The sequence below is a fragment of the Macrobrachium nipponense genome, chromosome 14 (genome assembly GCF_015104395.2).
Source record: "Macrobrachium nipponense isolate FS-2020 chromosome 14, ASM1510439v2, whole genome shotgun sequence".
In the NCBI taxonomy this organism is placed as follows: domain Eukaryota; kingdom Metazoa; phylum Arthropoda; class Malacostraca; order Decapoda; family Palaemonidae; genus Macrobrachium; species Macrobrachium nipponense.
The window spans coordinates 33,826,573-33,851,620 of NC_087207.1; the positions used below are offsets into that span (position 1 = coordinate 33,826,573).

At 37.2% G+C, this 25,048-nt stretch overlaps 1 protein-coding gene across 3 annotated transcripts; it reads right to left on the reverse strand.

The window, feature by feature from the left end:
* Positions 1-1,090: 1,090 nt before the first annotated feature.
* Positions 1,091-23,251, reverse strand: LOC135226447 (E3 ubiquitin-protein ligase TRIM65-like). 3 transcript variants are annotated; one of them, XM_064266016.1, is made up of 4 exons: positions 23,231-23,251; positions 5,992-6,852; positions 3,544-3,702; positions 1,091-3,190 (listed from the first exon to the last, which is right to left on the reverse strand). In XM_064266016.1, the coding sequence occupies exons 1-4, from the start codon at positions 23,234-23,236 to the stop codon at positions 2,675-2,677; spliced, it is 1,542 nt and encodes a 513-aa protein (XP_064122086.1). In that variant the 5' UTR covers positions 23,237-23,251; the 3' UTR covers positions 1,091-2,674. The 3 variants fall into 3 exon arrangements, with proteins under 3 accessions (XP_064122086.1, XP_064122087.1, XP_064122088.1); XM_064266017.1 differs by lacking the exon at positions 23,231-23,251 and adding an exon at positions 21,972-22,186; XM_064266018.1 differs by lacking the exon at positions 23,231-23,251 and adding an exon at positions 21,379-21,510.
* Between the last annotated feature and the right edge of the window lie 1,797 nt (positions 23,252-25,048).

Sequence of the window (25,048 nt, forward strand, 5' to 3'; positions counted from 1 at the left end):
AGGCTAAGCAGTTGCTACTAGTGACCAAAGAGACGCTACAAACATCGTTGAGTTATGCCTACAGTGCGCCGCGTGAGATGCACTGACGGCACTAACGCCCCACCCACGCTCCAAGCCAATTGAAGCTCAGAGTTCTATCATTTTAATCTTCATAGTCCGTAATTGACAATGACTTTCATGATTTCTTAAAAGAATTCATGTTGAATTGGAGGCCTTCCGAATTACTCGGGAGAGTGTGTGCATGTTTGTATTAATCATTACTGCTATTTTTCAGCAATGGTAGATACTATACTAGTTTCAGACCTATCCATTTTAACCAGATTGCTTCTTAATATATGAATTCGTAATATATGTTTGAAGCCTGGAAAATATCAATCACGTTATGGAAGCCATTCTTTACTGCTTTCTTTGCATAGAATATTGAACATTCTTCTTTTTCCATGTTGCGACTGAGACTTACAGTATGGTTGGTTCCTAGTTCATCCGATCCCAGTACATCCGACACATACCCATGGTAAGCAATGCCTGTTAATGAAGTGGCTGTCTTCTTCCTACACCACAAACTTAAGGCCCCCATACACTGAACGATTGTCTGTATCGTTCTCAAAAACACTGCGTATGGGCTTGTCTGAATGCAAAAGTGGGCGGAGCTTCGTGTCTGAACGATCTCAGCGGGAATCTGTCACGACCAGGTTGCTGGCTTGTTACACAGGTCGTTCAATGTATGGGTTTGTCTGCCGATATAACGCTATTGTGCGCGTCTCTTCTAGAGATGATACCATGTCTTCTCGAGACAAAATCGTTGTTCAGACTGAAATCGGTGCAGAGATCGTTCATACTGTATGAATATTAGTGTGTGTGCGGGTCGATAACGACAATCGTTTAGACAGTCGTTCAGACAATCGTTCAGTGTATGGGGACCTTTAGACTGGTCATAATCCTTACCACTAGAACAGAACACCTACTTTGGTAGGCAGTGTTCCACCAGTTGTCCCATCCACCTACCTGCTCCCCCAGAGATTCACACACCAGACTTAGTCACTTAACCATAAAGAAAATGTTCACAAGGATGTACACATTGAAACACACGTTTACAGTACAGTACTATATTCTGTTTATCAGTAGCAAAAGTTAGTAATACTGTCCCTTCTCAGAACAGCCAATGCCACCATATAAAAATGAGCAAAGCGTTCAAAACATGTATGCAAATGATACTTCGATGATGAGTGATTCTGAAAAGAGTATTCAAAGTGAACTTTGCATTCGTACACATTTGCCATGTCTTTCAAGATTACAAAAACTGCCAACGAGTTCACTGGATCACAGGTTTCAGGACATGGAATGATGTTTCGAAAAACAACTAAGTAACACTCAGACTGTATACACAACTTTTCATTTATTCTAGCATCACTCTGCACTGATTTATGCTAAAGACAAGTTTAGTTACATTGGATACATAAAATGTTAAGTGGAAATGCAAAATGAACAGGCATTATATAGACAGTACATCCGCATCACAATCATAAATACACTAGCTAAAGGCACAGATACATTACTAAGTGTGACACAGCGTGACAAAAATCTTGTCAGTGCTATACTGATATGGTCGTCTTGAAGCACCTCAAAATACTGATGACTTGATATGAAATATTGCTTAGGAATGATTTAACTACGAAGACTATTTCAGAAGAAAACTTAATAAAATCAGTGGAACTCCAAAGTATCCTGAGGAAACCCTACAAATAATCAATACAAAACTTTTGAGCAGAACATATTGCTAATTTGCAGACGATAATGGGATAGCATCTTGCAGAGCACAATTAATGACCATGATTACATAAAAAGAACGAGAATGATAGGTGTTGAAAGACCATCTACGATCTCTCTGGCAGTGAAAATGCAAGTAATTGAGCACCAAACAGTTGAAATGTCCAACAAAAATGCTAATTATAGAATCTGGCAAAAGGGAATCAAAGTTGAGGATTGTGCATCTGAGGGGATTTGTAGTATGATGCTGAAAATACCAGTTTAAAGCTTTCAAGGTTGCAAATGAGCAGCAGAGGCAGAGACAAGGGAGAAATAAATGCACCTCTTTCCAATGACCTACACTTAAATAGGATGAACCACACCCAAGCCACTCTCCGCCCATGTAAGGCCTAGGAGAGCAAAAAGCAGTGGCTACTGTGGTAAAGACTGGCCACAAGTATAATGTAAAAGGCTTTTGTCTGAAAACATAGAATCATAGCATATGACAACTGTCTGGTTGCTAAAATACTATCACACGTGTTACTTCAGCTTCAAACAAGATAAGAGGTTATGTACTGCTAAGTTAACAGCACTTCAACAGTAATGAATAGGAGCATTTACAGGGATGTCTTTATGTACCAGTACTAACTATTCAGTACCCTATATAAGCAAACAATACTGAGATATCACATGCTTGAGCTTTTTGGGAGGAAACGAACAAGATATGCTCCCATTTCTTTTTTTTTTAGCACGGTTCGGAACTTGTCTATGCTAGTAGTAAACCCAGCGATAACCTCCTCATCCATGTTTGCCACAGAATGGACTACTTGGAGGTCCTCCATATGTAGCGGAGACTTAAAATGGAATGAACCCATTGGGTGGAATCGTTCAACAGGTAAGATTCACCTCTTACTCTGCCGACCACACTTCATATGGGAATGACAAGGCCACAGTTTTCAATGGCAACATCAGAGATGGGCTTGTGTCTGGACACAGACTTCAAGGTTCCAATGCCATTGGTGACAACCCCGAAGCCTGTGTCAGTTTTGCTGAATGGATAGGCTGTCAAGATGATGCCAAACACTCCTAACCTTTCAGGTTGCCTAATGTGAGCGCCTACAAGGAGCCCTTCCACTGCTTCCTGTAGATATGGTCCACCCACGTCAATATCCTCCAAGATGGCAGCTCCACCTGTCCCATCGTCATTTTCATAATCCCCTCCTCGAACGATCTCTCCTGGTTCCCCAACCCTGAAAGAGTCAAAGAAGTGTGTCCCCCTGTAAGAAGGTCCCTTCTCCCCAGAACATAAATAAAGGAACTGCTTCGCACGCGGTGTGTTGCCATACATCCTCATGTAGACCCTGCCGTGGGTTTCTCCACCCCATCCAAGATCCATGAAAGCTGAGGCATCATCTTCAGGAACCATCTCTCTGATGCTGTTGTACTGCAGAGGAAAACGGTTCATTACACACTCATCATTGCGGAAAACTGCTCTTAATACAACTGCTAAGGCAAATTATTAATTCTATACACTAAAAGTTGATATTTTTCGTCATACAATATACATCAAAGAGACTTATCCCTTACACAGTAAGTTTTTATGAAAATATTTAGTATCAATGCAATTTCGATAAAAATTACTCAACAAACACTAAATGCTGAAGAAAATTATGAGGAAAATGAACCATACACGGAAAGTACAACTGATGTAAGTCACAAGACCAAAATAGAATAATACAGTAGGCTAAAAAAAAAGCAGTGTAAACTGAATGACACCAACCAAATCTTGCAACTTACCGAGAATATAACAGCAGAGGGTGGAGGAGGTTGTGTGTCTAGTGCGTGAAGGTGCAGGAGGCAATCGTGCACACTCACCCTCGCCCATTTCGTCTCGCTCCCGCTGTCGTCCACGACGTACATCATCTTTGCCATCTGCAGGGCGCCCTTCAAGTTCACCTGGGAAGGTGAAGAAAAGATAAATGTTGCTGTTCATTTGAAGAATATCCTATATGGTTTCTCAAGTAAACACAAGCAAGAGGCACAGACTGTTACCGATCGTTTGAGGACTGTCCTTAATGTTGACCCAAATAATGAAAAATGATAAGAATTTTGGAATGTCATCGTTCGTTTCAATGGCATCCTTAATGATTTTCTTTTCACTTACGAAATGGGCAGACACGTTTACATTCCATGGAATAAATGAGTACTAATGCAATTTATATAAAAGTTGACAAATTTCAGCTAACAAGGAAAGAAAAACCTAGGTTATCATCTAAAGACTACATGACCATTAAAGTAAACTAGACTAAGTAAATGCTAACTGTGAGCAGAACAAACAGAATTGGGAGCAGTCGAATCCTGAAGCGGTTAAAAACATGAAGGTAGATATTCGGTGACCTATGAAAGAAGGACATTCAAGTCCGTTATCATTATTGCTGCTATTGTGCAAACATTCACATGGACCAACCCTAAAAGACCCATAATACAATACTACCATGCATGAAGCTCTTTCTATCTGACAATAAAGGGAAGAGAAACATTCACTCTTCTATTCTACTGGGCGAATACCCTTCTTCTTCAGTTGAAGATAATACACAGCACTCTAGTAACTTAGTAACTCTCGTGACAATGTTCAGTGTAATGGCAACGATCGCAATTTAAGCGAGTGAAGGTTTTTAGTTCTTTGTAAAACAAAACTATTGATACTGCTCTGTCTGTTCGTCCGCATTTTTTCTGTCAGCACTTTTTGTGGCAGCCTACAGATCTTAAAAAGTAATGAGGCTAGAGATCTGCAAATTGTTATGTTGATCAACCACCCTCCAATTATTAAATATAACAAATTGCAGCCCTCTAGCTTCATTAGTTTTTATTCTATAAAATGTTAAAATTAGCCATGATCGATTATACGCTGTTCAGAAAACTCGATTGCGCCGAAGAAACTTCGACTTTTTTTTTTCCATATTTTTTTTTAGGTGAAAATCCGTATTCGATATCATTACAACTAATCGTGATTGGCTGCTCATGCCGATCGTCAACTGTCATATATGAAAATGATATCGGCAGCAAATAACTGCGTCAGCGTCAGCTTCAAGGAAACCTCTATTCTAATACTTTAGAACGACCAGAACCACTGCCTTAGTGCTTCCTACAATTTATTTACAATGTCGATTTGAGTTCATATATTGTTCTCCGTGTGTTTTTTTATTTGCTATTCCTTCCGATCTTCTATATTTTTCTGAATATGGCTGATTATACCGGTTACTTGAAATTTTTACTTGTTCGGTATGTTTGCGCTTTCTGGATGATATTCCGATAAGAATAATAATCTGTCAAAAAAAAATCAACCGATTTATACATCTGAAATCAGCTTTCGTATTTCAAAGGTTGCCCTTTCTGTATAATATGTATCAAATTATAAAACTTTATAACACTCGTATTCAAGTCTGTATTTATCACAGAAGCAAATCTCTTACTTATCTGAAGTTTGCTCAAACGTTAAAATCGATAAAAGGACAAGAGTTAACTTTAATTGGATACAGGGTATGAAATCAACTTGAAAATCTTATTTCCCAGCGATAAAATGATTAGAATAAGCTTTTCCGATTACAAAATTCATCCAAGGCTTCCCTGTTCAAATCTCTTATCTAATAATAGCGTGTTAAAGTAAAGGAATATTTTTATATTTTTCCAAGTCAAAAATGATTCCCCCAATCATTGAGTTATGTGCCTGTATTACCAACTAAAATGGGACGTCATCTGACTTCTTAATGAAAAAAAAAATAATATAATGATTTTGAAAAATTTCGGTATTTCACTGACAGAATTTAGGGTAAGGCAAGATTAGCCTCGTCTTCTTGAGTAGTTCATCTAGAAAGATTAAACATGTAAAAGTTAATGCACAGTTGCACTAAGTTGCATTACAACCATCAAACTGCATCTATATTTGTTCCATAAAAAATTAAATATCTACGCTACCTAATCTAACTCTCTTATAACAGTTTTGTGAAGTATAACCAAGATGTGTATGAATGTGTACAATCCTACAAGCGCTCTCTCTCTCTCTCTCTCTCTCTCTCTCTCTCTCTCTCTAGAGCAATATGGAAGTCATGGTCATAGCCTAAACTGCTTGGCAAATTAGATTCTTTGATACAACACACAAGCATATCCATAGTACTAAAATAATAATCCCTCTCACTTTCTCTGACTCTTAAGCTAGACCTCCACAAAGACCAAAAAGCCATTTACCTGTTCTCTGAACTTGGGAAAAGTGGCACTCGGCTGTGAGAACCTCTCCGCCTCTTGGGCAACGTGTGCTTGAACCGTGGTAACGCAGTCACGGGCGGCCAGCTTGGCATTCGCCAGTTCCCTGACCGTCTGGGCGTCAACAATGCACTCCTCGCACTTTTTCAAGGAGTTGACCCAGCCCTCAATCTCTGTGAGTTTGTCGGTGGCCTTCTTCTTGATGGAATCCAGGTCCTGCACCACGTCCAACTCGCCTTGCAGAACGGCGCGGATGCTGGCGGCGGTGTTGTTGTGGACCCTCTTGTTGGCCTCCACCTGCGCTATGTGATCTCCGATGGTGTTCTTCAGACCCTGGATCGTGTGGAACATGGTGGAGATGTTTTCCATGTGGCTCTTTTTCATCTCCTCCAGGGCCTGGTTCAAGGGCAGGATCTCGCACTCCCCGTCCGGGGGCACGATGTGATCCATGACGAGACAATCGGGGCATACCCACACGTTGCAGGTCATGCACCTGGACTTCATGCGCGAGCCGTGGGCAGCGCACTCGCCGGCATCCAGCGGGCCCGAGCGGGAACTGGAAGCCGAAGGCGAGTAGGATTGGGCCGCTGGATGCTGCGGGGATGCGGCGGTCCTAGTCGTCAGCGACCGGGCGAGTCTCAGGAGCGGATAGTTGACCGGGAGGGTGGTCGCAATGACCGCGTAGAAGGGTCGTCGGCATTCGGGGCATTTGCGGTTGTTGTTGATCAGCTGTTCGATGCAGGAGGTGCACACGGCATGGCCGCAACCCAGGTTTCTCGGGATTCGGTTATCGTTGTACCGGTCTTGGCATACGGAGCACCCTAGGTCGGCTTCCTCCATTCTGGCCTGCAAGAAAAATTCTGTCATCAATACTACCTTGAAATCATATTATTATTATTATTATTATTATTATTATTATTATTATTATTATTATTATTATTATTATTATTATTATTATTATTATTATTACCCTAAAATCACATTATTATTATTATTATTATTATTATTATTATTATTATTATTATTATTATTATTATTATTATTATTAATTCACGTGTCGGCTGGTTGGGCCTCTTACTCCCTTTGACACTTTACCCTGCTTACCGGTTGCCATTAGGAAAGAACCATTGCCGGCATAAGGCCTGGCTGGCTTAATCTAAACCAACCATTACTAAAATCATTATTCATATATAAACCGAAAGAACATCCATGTCGGTTATAATCTTTTCCTCGTATACCATGCAGTGCATTTACATTGCTCACGTTTGAAGACGTACATTTTTGTTTGAACACAAATCATTAGATAAAGGAATATTAGAATTCACTATATCCAAACCAGGCGGCGCCTTTTTTGTCACTTAAACTTGTTTTTATCATGATCTGTGAGTAAATTTTCATCTGCAATTGTATAATTGTCTTTCGCCTGTTTTCATTATTTGTACATTTCTTCTTACAAATAGAAAAAGACCCTCAGTTACAAGGAGTCTCACTCAGTTAGTTAATGGTTATTTCAGCTTGTTCCATATTAATGAAAGCACATTTTTTAAAGATACTAACTTATTCTAAGCATAAGTTACACACAAATCAGAAAAAGAGCATAATTGGAATTTCATATCTTATGTTGCAAAATATGCGGGCAGAAAATAAGATTTGAAATGTTATAAATCATATAATATTTCGAAAGTAGGTTAAAATTTAACATTAAAAAAAATCAATGATTTACGAGATGTGGCAGTCGCTTATAAGGTATGTAACCAAGAAGCAGAATATTACAGAAATCTTAAAATTAATATTTTGATAAAAACTGAGAATAAAAATCCCTCACATTCACTAACAAGCAAACAAACATATAAGAAAATTTGTAGTATAAAGTTTTACATACATAATATATATATAATATATATATATATATATATATATATATATATCTATATATAATATATATATATATATGTTTATATATATATATATATGTATATATATATATACATATATATTATTAGTATAATGAGTGAGTGAGTTCGAACAGCTACAATGATATATATGCAAAATAATCAACTTACACTGATATAAAAAAAAAAAATTAAAGTGGAACACTCAGACAAGTTTACAAATTATATTAAAAAAAATAAAAGTACGGAAGGAAATGAACTAATAAACAAAAGCAATGGGGTAATGCGAGGTATTTGAACCGGATTCAACCTTTACTTTACCATTGTATAATCGTCAGGAAGTGAGGTGTCCCTTGCCACAGGTAGACTGGGAAAGTGGGTATCCGCCACAGGTAACCCCCCTACAAATATCCCCTACTGCAGGTGTCCCTACAGGTACCTACCTACTGACAACGAGATTATCTTTCCTTGTGGCTTTGCTGTATGACTCACATTTACAGGAGAGATATAGAGCAATGGAAAATGACTGCTTGGATGGTCTGGCATCGCAGCTGCCAGAATCAGCGATGCCTAGATTAAATAATTGTTAGTAAGAAAAATTTTTTTTTTTAAATATAATGGTTTCTATCAAACCGAAAAGAAGGCGTTTGTACTGCTGAAGAAATATTAGAATCCTTTCATCGAGTCACTTTATGCAAGATCAAATATGCCTAAAAACAACTGATTTTGAAACAAAGTAAAGATCATTACGTTTAACATAATATATATATAAATAATATTATATATATATATATATATTATCTATATATCAGTATATATATATATATATATATATTTATACACACACATATAGAGCTAATCATTTAGATTTTAAAAATCCGTTTCTAGTGAAAGTTTTTCACATTAAACATAAATTCAAATAAAAGAGAACAGAAGCATGATACTGCATGGACAGACAACACAGACCACGAAAACAGGAAATGGAGCAAAAAATAGTAAAGAGAAAAAGAAGACAGGAGGACAGAGCGGAAAACCATGACAAATAAGCCGGCGAATCCGAACGAAAAAGAGCGAATGAGACAGAAAAGAAGGAAAGTGTTAAAAACCATACTAAGGCGGTCATCAATCATAAACGAAAATGATCGAAAAAATATGCAAAAACGGATAAACCTTTGAAAAACGTAGGAAAAACGCAATGAATAGATAGCTAGACGGGACTGAAAAGAAGTGAAAATTAGGTATAGAGTGAAGAAGCCGAAATAAACAATTCTTGGATAAAATAAAATAAAAAAAGACTGGAACCGAAGGCAAAAGAAGAGAGTAGAACCAAGACCACCGAGAGAGAGAGCGGCCATAGAGATGAGCCAAAACAAACAACGCGACGAATATAAATGGAAAAGGACGAAAAAAATGAAAAATATGAGGAAGTGGTGGACTGGTTATTATATAAAGGACGAACAGCAGAATGGACTTATTTATGTTAAAGGGATGTGACATCCTCCCCACCCCCCATCCTCTTCTCTCTCTCTCTCTCTCTCTCTCTCTCTCTCTCTCTCTCTCTCTCTCTCTCTCTCTCTCTCTCTCTTCAATCTAAACGTTGTTGGGCCCGTTGTTGCTGCAAATTGCAGACACTTTAAAATGTTGTTGGTCTTGTAGTAGTTGCTGTATTCTGTGTATTACGAGTCTGTCTCTTCACTCTACTTCTATAATTTTTGCTACAAAAATGATTACTTCTCAATAATAGAAAATGGTAAATATTAAAAATAAATCCGACTTAAGTAAGATATATGTATATACATACATACATATACATATATATATATATATATATAAATATATATATATATATATATATATATATATATATATATACTGTATAATGTATGTATGAATGTGGAAGTGTGTATTATACATATATACGTATATATATGTGTACAGATTTTGCGCATAGAAAAATTAACGAAGTGACGATGATTTCTTAAACGAGGCTCAAATCCAAGTAGCTAATACACTAACCGTTCTGTAAACAATTTATTGTATTTATCTAGAGATAGTAACTAAAAGTTCAGAGTGTTCAAAGACCAGGATGAAAAGAGCCTTGATAAGTAACAGAGGAAGATGACCCAAGTATCAATGACCTCTTAACATTCATGACAGCAAAGACCACAGCATGCAAGCCGTAATTAATACATTTACAGACATATTAAATAATACTGATGGAAACATAAACTGAATGAAACGTAGTTTCAAATAAATATTTCAAATGCGTTTGAAATCTTTCCAAAAACCAAACGTAGATTAAACATCTGGTTTTATGATTATATTATTTGCTTCTTTTTCTATAGAGAAATGAAATCCTAGGCTAGAAAAGACGAAGATGCCAAAGAATTCTCGAACGTGTAAACAGACCGACGCAACATAAGACAGAAAAATCGATACCTCGTTGGTGAAGGGGGAAGGTGGAGGGTTTGGGGGGCGGAATGCCATCGTGGTGTTGGACACTTGTGTTCCCAATCTCCACTAATTCCCGCGTGAAACTGATTGAAAACAGCGTTTGAAGATGGAACTAAAGTGCACAAATCTGAAAGCTCTTTATTCAAACTCGGTCGTAAAGAAAAATAAAAGCTTAGCCTATATGTATGAAAAAATATGGGAGTAAAACTGCTAAGTTTTATATTTTTGGAAGAAGAAATCGCTTGTAATAGAAACACGATGAAGACATCTTGACATATCCACCAATTTCTTAAAGGTACACTCAACAAGGAATAAAGGAAAAGCGAAATGCGCATGGAGCGGAGAATCGACATTCTCGCAAGGACAAGGGCATCTGAAAATGGCCACTGATAAGAGCAATGAAAAACAGCGAGAGAGAACTATGGAGCATCAACATTAGCTTTATGCCCAAGATATTATACGAGAAGGGCAACTTGGTAGGCATCACCAGGCGGCAAATAGAAGTGAAAACACAAAGTGAAAGAATAAAATAAAGAAAAAGAGTATGAGAATTGCAGCCTCTGTGTACAAGAGAAAAAATCACCAAACGAAATCCTTGAAGGTCAGCCACAAACACCTAAAAACAATTTGCAAAAAGTATGGTATAAGGTTCTCTGCATCGTAATACTAGACTTTCTTGATATTTCAAGAGAAATGATCTCAATAACGAAAAATAAATAAGCAAATAAGAGAAGTCAAAGGGATCTTCTAGGTTCCCAGCTACAGACGTTTTCCTCGTAAGTTGGTTGCGTAATACAGTCATACAGTAGTCTCATCGTTCGCATGACCAAGATTTGCACACTTATTACCTAAAATATACAGTCTTGTACAGAGAGAGAGAGAGAGAGAGAGAGAGAGAGAGAGAGAGAGAGAGAGAGAGAGAGACTTATGCAAGGTCTGCAAATAGTACAGGATGGCATTAAAAGAAAGCCTAGCTGTAGGTAGCCTATAGGCCTACAGGTTTATAGAACTAGTTTCGTTCGCTTAAGTAGCCAAAATCTTAGATCTTTTTATCTAGCAATACGCGAAAAAAAACACTTCAGTGACTCAGAGAGAGAGAGAGAGAGATTTACTGGCCGTCTCCCTCTTTTTCTCTGTATCGTCCACAGATGTGACTCACAGCATTACACTCGTTACACCCTAATCATCCTTAATCCCTCTGGGGTGATCCTACCTCCCCCTCCCCCGCCCCCTCTCCCCATCTTCTCTCTCCCTCCTTTTCTTGGTGCGATTTGCTGCCTTTTTGTTGCGCCCGACTTTTCTTTCCTTTGACCGCAGAAATCGGTGAATGTTTTCCGAAGATGTAATCTGTGTATATCATTACATTTCTCGGGCGGTAAGACTACATCACACTCTGTACCTCTAGCAGTGAAATCCGTTCCACGTACCATAAAACTTACTTATGCGGATAAGAACAAACAAATCGAATTCATTATGGAAACAAATTTCGCGTAAAAAGATCTCATAAACAACAGGAACTTGACGAGGGCACGAAGGAGAAACTACGGCACCTCCGCCAAATGTCGCCAATATTAAGAAAAGTTAGTACAAAGACGCTCGTTCAGATAAAGCTACATCCGCGTGACGCATTAAATGGCGCGCAATGTAGACGAATAAGAGAAGAAAGAAAGTCAGAACTCATTCTAACGATGACACTTTCTGCGGTGAAGGTACCCCTATCAATTCACCTCTTGAGATAACCGATACCTTGCTCTCCACTGTGGTCAGATACGAGACCTCCGAAGATTGTACTCACGACAACGCAAAAGGTTATAGCTGCAGTGAGAACAGTAAACAAAAATATAAAAAAAAATTTAAAAAATCGAAGCAGTTTGCTCGTTGCTGCGTCGCCGTCATGAATCATCCACAGACGCCAGAGCTTTTCGTGGAATTCGATTTTTTGTTCTAACCACAATCAGGAAGGAATCGAACGAGATGTGTTCGCACAAATAATCAAGGCCATTCGCTTTTTAATGCCAGTTCAGCTTTAAGTGTAAAGATCAATCCCTATGGAGATAGACCTGTATTAGTGCATTGTTATTTGGACAGCAATTTAGTTGCTACGTAAGAATAATAGGCATTAAATGAGCTTGATTGGGCCAGCCCCTCCTACCATTCCATTCCTCTCTCTCTCTCTCTCTCTCTCTCTCTCTCTCTCTCTCTCTCTCTCTCTCTCTCCTTCACACGAAGTCCTCCCATTTAAGACATGAAAACCTCAAGGAGATAATTGTTGCTCTGAGACTTTTAAAAGAAACGTAATAATCATCGTGAGAGGAGCAGACAAGCAGCAATCTAAACTGGCGATGTTGCGCTATACTTGCAGTATCTCGTACCGTTGGCTGTATTTTAAATATTATTTCTGATATATCAGTTACCCCTTTTGTGACTGTAATGAAGTCTATTTGAGCCTTATAAAAGGAACGGAATTCGTCATTCCAAAGCTGCAATAGTATCACGTATGGTTCTCTACTCAATTCATCATTTTCCTCGTATATCTAAATATTCCTTTTTGCTGTAATATCATTGTTGGTTCAACAATGATAGTACAGCAAAACCTGCTCTGATCTGTGTTCTAAGTTCTAACCTACCTTTTCAAACTGAGTTGATCTTCGAATTGCTTAACAAAAATAAATAAATAAATAAATAAAATCATAGTTTATGTAACCGGAATGAAGACGGCGGTTGCCTTCGTACATCAATTTAATATTTTTCGTTTTACCTCCAAGTTGCGTTAAGAACACCCACTCTTATTTGAAACAGACACAGTTAAACAGACAAATTTCCTCTATATAAGCTCATTTCATCCTAAAATACTTCTCATTTCGATTTAGTACTAATCATTGCCATTTGTTAGTTATTGATACATATACAATCAATGTTAACCTGCCATTCCATCTTGGGTATAAGCCACAAAAAAAAAATTACTATAACCACCTTCTCTGCGAAGCTTCTATAATAACAAGCCAACCAAAATATTGATGTCGATCTTCTGCTGAAGTACTCCAGCCAAACCAAAGCCACAGGGATCATGTTCCCTTAGAATCTTCGGAGCTGTTTTGAAAAAAAAAAACATTAGCTCAGGAATCTTGCACAGATTATGACGTCAGACAATCGGAACCTATTTTGATAGAAACACGTGTAATGAATTGACGTCAGTACCATGAAGTTTGCGTATCCGTTATGACATAGCTCAAGGATTTTAACCCATCAGTTATCTTTATCATTATTAGTGTATAAAATAATTTTGTAGTTCCATCGTACTAATAACGAGTATATTCTCTGCGCTGCTATTTAAGTCAGCGCCCCATAACAGTAAAAGAGAAAAAAAAATAGATACCGGTAAAAATTCACGCTCTGTTCTGACCACATAATGTGAATTAAAACAATGACCGATATAACAAAGTAAACTAATTGCAAATATATACAAAGAGTGAACAAAAACGTCGAAAATTTAGGCAGGCTTTCCTTCGGAATGGCAGATATAAATGGCGATCAACGATATGCCACTATCATGGTGCAGAACAAATAATAAACCAGTACTGGTTACTTTATTTTTGGCGAATATTGCAAAGTCTAGCCCGTTTCCTTTTGGCTAACTTACTGACACAAAGTCAATCCTGTCTTAAACTTACAGCTAACTTAGTTTTCTGGCATAAAACTAACAACACACCGATCTACGTACTATATCGAGAAGAATGTTCTTGAGAGAATTTCTTTCAAAGTTTTCCTGACGTTCTGATCCGGAATGGCTGGCATAAATAACATTTAGACACATTTCATTTAAAAGGCAATTTATCGCAGTTTAGTCTAGCCTAGACATACCAAACTTTATTGTTGGTGAATATTTGTACAGAATATTTTAGAAATCGTTACCAAATTAACTTAAATATGGCATTTTCACCTTTAATTTTTTTTTTTTTTTTTTTTTTTAGTTTACGGCGATAAATTGCAGCTATTTGGCCCTAAAACGCCACTGGGGAATTATCCTAGCGTGTAAACCAACTTTACTCAGGTCGTAAAAACAAAGCAAAATCGCAGTAAGTGAAACAGGGAAAATATGCATGAGATGTACAAACCTGAAACTTTATCTGGGATTTTGCCGACGCGTAGCCAATCAAGTGATAATACTGAGGAAATACCACCAAAACCTAACAAGATATAAAATTGCACCAAATCAGAAGAAAGACAAGACGTCAACAAACTAGGTAAAGAATCCAAGTTTAAACAGAGAGAAATGGGAATACAAAATATAAGAAAAGATAGAATAAAAGCCAAACAAAAGTAGGCCAAAGTAACAATCGAAAACGTGCTCTGAATTATTATCTGAAGCAACAAGAAGGAAACGGAAACGATCGGTACAATCAAGAAAGAAAAAAAAAGGCTCGGTATACAGGAAGTCGTGACGTGAAAATAAACTAACTGGCACCCTCGCGTGTCACAGGAAATGCCATCCCAAGAACAGTAGGAATTGTAAATCATCTCAAATCAGACGGTGACAGAGATCAAATTTGCTGCAATATTTCGATGTGTATGCATATATTAAAATAATAATAATAATAATAATAATAATAATAATAATAATAATAATAATAATAATAATAATAATAACAAGGATGCAGGAAAATTCTCATACCTATTATAATAATAATAATAATAAACCATTATTATTATTATTATTATTATTATTATTAAGTAACATTAGAAATGGATTTAATAATTATTATTATAATAATTAATATCTGTCTATTCGATGGATAATCGCAGAGTCGGAATTAAACTGTCATAACAAAAGAGAAAATTCGACAGGTCTGCTAAAAGCATCTATTCCATTACCTTCTTTGAATTTATCGGTTTATAACGCCAGAATGGAGAGAGAGAGAGAGAGAGAGAGAGAGAGAGAGAGAGAGAGAGAGAGAGAGAGAGAGAGAGAGGTTGTATCAGAATCAAAGATAAGAACTGATCACATTCACTAGATACGAACATGAATAAACTTTGTTATCTCTCTTTGTGGAGAGAGAGAGAGAGAGAGAGAGAGAGAGAGAGAGAGAGAGAACAACTACCACCTAAAAACCTCTCCTCGGCTGTTTCTGTACCATTCACCTCCCGGTTCGCCATTCAGACAAACAATATAATCGCAATCGAACGAACTCTGCAACAAGAGGTTAGTGGTGGCTGCAGGTAATTTGAGACGCCCCATGTGCGCGCGCGCGAACGTGTTTGCATGCGGGAGAGAGAGATCGTGTCAAAATAGCCTATACTCTTCTTCTCTCTTCTCTGTCAGGGATATGAGTTGTATTCAGAGATACTGTATAGGTCTTGTCGCAGGTGACCTGAGTGCACGCATTCAAAGGCAGCAATGGTAAGACTCATGTCAATAAGCGGTAATGTTTCCCGAAACCCAGTTTTCATGAAAGTGGATATGCAAACACAAACACACACACACACACACACGTATAAATAGATATATATATATATATATATATATATATATATATATATATAGATATATATATATATATATATAGATATATATACATAATATATATATATATATATGTGTGTGTGTGTATAATATATATGTATACATATGTATATTTAAAAATTTACACCCTCGTATACAATTATAAATAGAACATATATTATATATATATATATATATATATATTATAAATTCTAGTATATTACATACATATATATATATAGATATATATATATATAGTATATACATACATATATATATATAGAGTATATATATATATATATATATATATACTATATATCTTGTCTCATTAAAGAAGTGTTATTAGATGCCATTAACAATCCAATTCACAGATGGTATTTGTGGATGAGGTTGCAGACCCATACATTCAAGAGAACGCGCCTATCCGCTCAACCCTCGAGAGAGATTCGAACCCAAGTCCTCGTCTAACTGAGGTTGTCCTGTTACCGCTCCATCTCTACGCTTTATACCTTTAAGAAAGAAGAAATGTGCCTACTTGAAAGGAAGAGAAACAACCAAGTGTGAGCCGACCTCCAGCTTACTCTGGCGCATGCTAAAATCTACAGTCAAATAGAGCGTTGTTTCACCAACGAAAATTAAAATAGATACGAAATATTTTTATTAGAAATAAATTTTCTGTACTGTTTAACATGCACATTATTTATTTTTTACATTTTCACTAATAAATGAATCATAAATATCCGGTCCTAAAATTCCTGTATCTTTCACTCAACCCGAAACATCTTTTTCTGACAACAATGGAGACAATTCAACCAATGAGTGGTAGTCACTTCCGGTTAGCAAGGCGTCGGTTAATTCGGTAAACTGAACTCATAATACCATATCAAAAATTCCCCAAATCGAGGAGGAGCCTTCGAATTGCATATCGTGTTTGCCAAGAGCACAGGGGTAAAAACCTCCAACTATTATCTAGCCTAAACCAGATGGAAGTTTCTTGAGGGATGCAGAATTGTAAAGTCTGGGAAAACGGAAGAAGCTAATGATTACCATATACGATTTTGATATAACACTACAAATGAGACACACAGTGGGTCACATGATCATGGGCTTGAGGAATTTCCGCTCTTCTGTAACACAGGAAATGAACAAAAGCTTTCATATAGCAGCATATGAGCAACTTTATAATTAAAAAATTTACAAAAAGTCCCAAAACAAAGTTTACTTTATCATGTTAGAATACTGACCGTTACACTTGATTACGAAGATCGACGAATACAATGCTTCATCCAAACTACACTGGATGGTTAAGAATGAAAGAAGGACGGAAAAGGAGTGACGGTTCTCAGTCGTCTTTCACTCACCAGGAAAATACGCTGAACTATCAGTCCATGAAATCTTTCCACCACTGAATTTAACGGACAGCGTTTGTCATATTTTTTAGCTATAGATGTCGTTATGATAGGCAACACATTGCTCTTATATAAACTAAACAAAAACACAAATTAAAACCAACCAAAGAAAAAAAAAGAGAACGAAATTAGGGTCCCTAACTTTGTAGAGACGAGAAAGATGCACCCAGTGAACTTCGCAATCCAAGGACTGCGGACATTCAAAGAATAAATACGGGAAGGGGTGACACGCCAGGTGTCACAGGACCGCAACAGGCTGTTGGGGAGGGGCTCTATCCCTCAGTTCAACAGATTAATTAGGGTTGATTCAGTTTAAAATAGTGCTACAGCAAACATAATCCTGAATAATTAAGCAGCTAACATCATAATCACTGAATAATGCAACGGTGAAAATGGGAACAGCGCCTTTGTGATGTATCCCTTAACATTTTTTTAGTATAACCATGGTTGTTTACTAACCAAAAATTGAGAAAAATGTTACATTCAGTAGCAAGAGCAATGACAATAGGTTCTGACAAGAGTTCTTCGGAGCCCCAAGCTGGAGTCTGATAACCTAAACAAATACACTAGTGAGGTAGTATGAGTGACAATAAAAGCAATCTTCATTCATGACCACTAGGAAACGGCACTCATAGCAGCCCACCGGCCTTTGTCTCACAGTTGCCAAGATCAACTAAGGACTGAGGCATTAAATTCTGTAACAGTCGACTCCCGTTTTAACTGCCAAAAAAAGCACGACCGAGTCAAACTTCGCTTAAGTGAATGCCATCCTGAAAGCATCCGAAGCTCACCCTTTGAATAGCCAAGTGTCAAAATGACTGTCACATTCCAGTGTGGAACAAACAAATTATCTGCTGAGACTCCGAAGGTGACAGCGGTATGTCAGGGGTTTCGTCTATTAAATGTGCGTAGAGATTAAAATACGCACACACCCGTGGAAGTTAATATAGCAGGTAAATCACAGACAAGACTTCCTTTCAAATCTAGTTGGAAATGTAAATCTCCTAATAAAGAAGGGAGCAAATCCTGTTGCATACAGTAAAGCCTCACCAGTATCGGCCTAGATAAACCCGACTGCCGTTTCAAACCCTGACAACCACCTTGCAGTATACTATCACTTAAAAGCAAGATGAAAAATCTTTTCCCATCTACATTACCTACTAAAACTCCTGTCACGTGGGGAGGGAGAGAAAGGGGGGAGTAATTAGTAAGTAATCTCTCTCTCTCTTCTCTCTCTCTCTCTCTCTCTCTCTCTCTCTACTTAGACAAACAGCCAGATACCAATACACACAAAAAGATACAAGCACACAGTCACACGTACACGTATACAAGTATATATATATATATATATATATATATATATATATATATATTATATATCACATTACCGTGATTCATATACATACATCATATACATATACATATCAACTTTCGTAAGGATAAATTGTTCGGTTTTCAACAAGTGTTTAGGGGTGAAGTTACTTAAGCCGTATCCTAGCCCAGACAGGTCGCAATCCACTACCGCCGACTACTACCCTTTTTAGTGCCCTAGTTAATATTCACTTTGGCTCTAAACGCACTGCACCTGACTTCTTCAGCCTCTGCGATGAGACAACTAGTGATAAGAATGGGATTAAAATAGAGTAAAGACGTCAATAAAGGCACCGACAGCAACAACAAAAAATCGCGGAAGACGCAGAGAAAGATTCAAGAACATCCCAAACGTCACTGGCTTTTGTCAGAAGGTCAAATATTAACCGCTCTGGTCCACTTCAGATTTATGAAGGCCATCAGTGTGTTCGTCATCAGCAGAGACGCCGTATGTCAGGAGCAAATAAGGTTTTTATTCCTTTGATCTCTCTCTTCTTTCTGCAAATGAGATTTACTTTTGCATTGGTCTATGGCTGTTTGTCCATTTATTTATAATCTTTCAAATTCGTATTCTTAATTGCATTACCATACGGGTCATCTCTTAAAATATATTTTCATCCTTTATAAGTGTTGGGGTTTGTGATAATACTGCCCAAGACATTTGCAAATAAAAAAAATCATTTTGCTATTGCTTCAAAAATTTCTCTATCACACATTTCACCATGATCAAAGTTACCCAAAAACACACGATCAAGGTCTAATTATAACATGTATTTCTATTTAGCATCTCAAATCAGCGCAATGTGCTACACGGCGAATCTGAACATATCCCTAATTGCCTGACGCGTCATCAATTTTTTTATTATTATTATAAACACTCGGCAGTGATTGAACGTTATTCATCACCGAAGTACCTGACAGGGATGCCGATATATCCTCCTTTCAAGTCCGAAATAAATAGACGGCATGAAGCTCCATGCCACTTGCATCAGTGGCAGACAGCTTGCGACATTATGCTGACTGTTATAAATCGCTTTAAGTCAACCTGTTTGTGCTGTAGCACGAGCACCTTCCCGAGAAATCTTTCTCTTTCGCATCTTTTCCTTCCTTTACTTCTCTCTCTCTCTCTCTCTCTCTCTCTCTCTCTCTCTCCTCTCTCTATCTCTCTCTCTCTCTCTCTCTCTCTCGTCTTTTCCATTTTCTCGCTCTCCTCTCTCTCTCCTCTTCTCTCTATATATAGATATATATATATATATATAATATATATATTCTGTGTATGTGTACAGTCTTCTGGTTTCTAAGCAAGTTTTTAAAGTCCTGGGCCTATACCCCTTTCCTCAACACCATCAGGTTCCAATATCTATTCTGAATACAACAGCTGCGTCGACTGGAGGAGGACGGTGGGTCGGCCGCGAGCTATGGACCTTATTAACTAATGTAAATGCCAATTATACGAGAGAGTAATTTCGGTCCTTAAGATGAACTGAACTCTTTATCCAAGATTCTAGAAGAGACACATACTACACCGTGTTCCCGAGCGACCCACGAAATAAAAGTTTGTTTCTCTTGGGATGAATGTTAATCACTCCCTACTCCACTGGATTTCTAGGCTATGAGAACACACACACACCATTATATGAATAACTTGATCACGAAGTATATAAAACGTGATGCTATGTATAAATAAAAGTTTTTTTGCCACGAAGGAAAAAAATGAAAAAGCGAGATAGCCAAGTACTTTCGGTCCTGTTCGGACCCTTTACTGAGAAACAGTAAAGGGTCCGAACAGGACCAAAAGTACTTGGCTATCTCGCTTTTTCATTTTTTTCCTTCGTGGCAAAAACCCTTTATTTACACCATTATATATATATATATATAAATATATATATATATATATATATATATATATATATATATATATATATATATATATATATATATATGTAATATGGATTTATATAGTGTTCTGCTTTTATTGGCATTTCTTCCCACTGAATTCATACTGTATAGTCTCATGAAGCGCTAAACGGAAAATATAGTTAATTTGCCTTATGAACCAAACCATAAGATTAAATCATTAGCGAAACCATCTCGTAGATATGCAGTCTCTCTCTCTCTCTCTCTCTCTCTTCTCTCTCTCTCTCTCTCTCTCTCTCCAACAAACACACGAACAGAGCACAGACTAGATTAGACTACAAGGCACACCTGCAGCGGTAATTGCATTTTCTTTGCCCTTCGTGTCTTTACTTAGCATCTGCTCTTGGGTCTAACTTCTTGCGTTTTTATGCACTTCGACTTCTTGGCGTTTACAGCCGATTTGAACTTTAAATTACGATGCAATTGCAATTTCCTCTCAGATTATTTCAATCATGACTTAAGATTTTATTGCTTTTAACTATAATTTGGACACCAAAATATGGTCTATTAGACTAAAAGTTGGTGTCTAGGTTACTACCTATATAATACTCCCAGATGGAAAATTCGGATTTGGTGTAAAATATAAAAATAACAAGAATAAATGACTGCAATAAAAAAAAAATTATATCCACCGTATAAGATAACCTTTCTAAGAGGATCGAAAGGCGGACAGAACTAAAGATGGGGAGTTTCGTACTCTACAGACTGAAATCCTTACAGAGATTAAGATAATTATTTTGGGTTCTCAGAATCCAGAAAATCGCTCTCCACAAGAAGTTGCAAAATTTTTTTACAGTTTTCCGTTTCACTATTTTTCAATGATACATACCAGGAACACTAGAATATCACCCCTATTTCAGATGTTTGTCGACCTTATCTCGTGATGAAAAATGAGACACACTGAGAGAACAGAAAAACGTGCTGAGACTAGCCTAGGGGTTCTCATATAACTCAGAACCAGAGTCTAAAGAATGAAGGAGTTTGCTACTGTCTTATAGTTCCTTCCCGTGTAACTATTTGGGTGTATAGGGGGTCATTAACCGAACACAAAGTAAAAACATCAATATAGACCTGATTGAATACAAATCTATTATAGCCCGAGGGTAATTTTCCTATTTATTTTCAGCAAATGAGGGACGACGTGCATTGCCGCCATGCGGCTGCCAGGCGTACGAATTCCCCTGAGACCATAACTTGTACGAGAAAACTTTTGACAACTTAAGAAAAACAACAAAACACACTAATTCACGAATGTATTGTATGATACCGTCCTCTTTGATAATCCTCCCGTCAACTAGCGCTATAATGCACAAAGAATCGAGGATAGCTTATCAGAGGAGACGAAAATAAAACGTGCCTCGGCGAACAAAGGAGAATATAAAGAAAAGATGAAACTTGACGAAGTGGAAGATGCTGCCTTACCTGTACCGCTTAGCATGGATTGGTGGCAGAAGTAATTCCTCAAAGACAATCACGTATGTGCACACACTCTGTCGGTATATTGATGTTATGTTTGACACTGAGAGTGACTAGCCAACGATGTGGTGTATGTTGGCTACGGACTACGGTGCCCAACCGACCGACCCCTCGCACCCTTGACACACTAGACAACTACACTTACTACTTATCTCTCTCACTCTTTTACCTCTCTCACTCGCTCTCCCTCTTCCTCTGCTCCACCTCCTCCTCTTTTGTGCCTCTCCTTTCCTCCTCTAACTCTATTGTGTCTCTCCTTTGTATACAAATACTTCCGTCGCTTAATTACTTTCAAGGGCATTTGATGAAATAACTTTTTTAACAAGAATTCCTTGTTTCTTTGTGGAGGTAAATTGATTATTAATTGCTCATTTCTATCAATAATCAAAGATATAACTAGGATCCTCCTACAGATATATAAAGCACTGTGATGTTCAATTACCGAATACCATTACAAAAAGAAAATAATGTCCGAAAACAGAAAATAACCAGAAATCTTTATACCTTAGCAAACTTTGCCAGAATAGAGGTATAAAAATAAGTAATAATATATACACACTTGAAAATGGGATAGATGAAAGAGAAAAAAATGTAATAACAAAGATATTACTTTCAGGGCTAAGAGTGTTCAAAACAAACAATTAAACTGACGTTTACCCCTCAAAGCCCTAGCCCGACCATATAAAAGTAGGTACGCCAGCTATGTTAATCAACATAGGGAAAGAATCATTCTTTCAAAATTTACAGGGTCTATCAGTGCTATAAAAAAAGTCATCAGTAAAGTTAAGGGTATTCATTGATATTGTCTCTACCAAATTAAAAAAAAAATGGAAAATGGCGATGGAATGGTAGAGAAAATAATTTACATAGTGTTTTCACGCTAACAAACTAAGCCTAAAGGAAAATGTTATAAAAAATATGAGACTCACTTGAATCGTTCGACAAATTGTTTAAAATCAACACGTTTCACTTTCTTAGCCCACAGTTTTCCGTAACTTTCAAGTGATGAAAGCAACACGGTTAAGTTATGCATCTTACTCCCTGGTTCATTTGATCTATAATTATTATTATCAAGTTGATGAATTACACTGGAGCATAATGTATTCTCACAGTTTATATGTATAAATAGTCCTGCAAAGTATTGCTAATTTGCTGTGTTACCAGCCGACAAATGATAGCAAAAGAAAAACTATATATTACCTTACTTTCATAATAGCATAATGATAAAGTCTAACCAGCCCAAGAATACTATAACACCGAGTTGCACACTACCAACTGAAGACTGGGAAACACCGCTCTATAGGGTCACGAGACCACGCTGCGATCCCAGAAATATCTCGCCTACTGTTAGGTTGGTTTTGTTTACTTGTGGTGAGAATCAAACACTCATTTTCACGAAGCGTCGTTGCTCTAATGACGAGGACTATTTCAGATGTTTGGTGCCGTACGATTTAGACGGTTAGTGCGTCGACCCATGCCACACTCTGGTTGCTATCGACTTGTGATGGTGGTAAAATGCGTTGTTAACACAGCCTGTCAGTCTTGATGGAGGGCTGAAAAGTTTTACCTTGGTATACCCATGGGTGTTATTTACTTGGAAAATCCGATATGAAAGCAAGTCTTGATGCCTTCAAGTTATCTGTTAATTTAGAAACAAAATGATGCCAAACAACGATGAACCTTTGTTGATTAACAGCAAACTTTTGTAAGCAACTGTATCCAGGTAACTGGCTTTAGAGATGCACCACAGCAACAAGTGCTAATTAATTATTGTGACGTCATTAAGGTAGTAAGGGAACAAGAAAACAGCTGAAAGTCAAGAAGAGTAAATTAATGTGGCTTGAGCATGTTCATTGCAGTTCCCTGAGAGAAGAGGCTGTGCATTTTGTTAATAATCATAATTCTCGTTCATCCTCCACCAAAATTCCACTACATCATGCTCATGAAGGAGGATTGGTAAGTAAATAAATGAATACCTCATTTATCTAAAATCAAATAAAGTTTTTAACAATTCTGACTTAAAGCTCCCATAATGTACGGCAAAAGGCAGCTTCTCGGGCCACTAAGGAAGATCATAATTTCTTTCAAGGGCAAGATGAAACTTTTTTGTGAGTATCCTGAGAGAGGTTGTCGACCGGCTTAAGTCAGCCTTCATGAATACAGAAAAAAAAACGAAAATATGTATCTTGTGATTCATGGTATTCTAACGGAAATGCTTTCAACTAGCTCAGTGCCACAGAGATTAGAAAATGCTGCTACACTGGTTGTTTAGAATGTTAGATTTGAATAATGTTACTTCGTCACACATAATTTGTCAATCTGGGCACCAGTTTATGTATGTATATATATATATATATATATATAATATATATATATACACATATTTATATACACGTACACACACACACACACACACACACACACATATATTATATATATATATATATATATATATATATATATATATATATATATATATATATATCCCTTTCCCTCGCCTTTTATCATTGTTGTCGAATCATGTAGAACAATTATTAGTCTTTCTTTTTTCTTTTTCTTTTTTTAGTTGTCTGTAGTGAGAGCAGCAACATATTCACCTTACCTTTTTCAATAGAATGAACTGCAGTAGAGTCAGGACCCACTTTTTATCATACCAATCCCTTTCATAATACTGTATTATACGTTGGGTAACGATGTAAACAATGCCTTTGATTTATAAACATGGCACAGTCTCTGAACTGAATTTCCAGTTCTCTTGAAGGCGTCACGGTGAAACTAAGCTGTTCCTGGGACATGTAAAAGTCGGTTTTAGATATAAGAAATGACGTGCATGCAAAAAGAAATCACTGCAAACCGAAATGGCACAGGATAGTTATTATAACTGTGAATATCTTTATTTGCGTAGTTAAAAAACAGATCAGCAGAAATTTTATATATCGTAGATGCAGGGAGAGGGAGAGTCAGCGTAAGAGTAGAATATTTCTCCAAGAATATATATATATATATATATATATATATATATA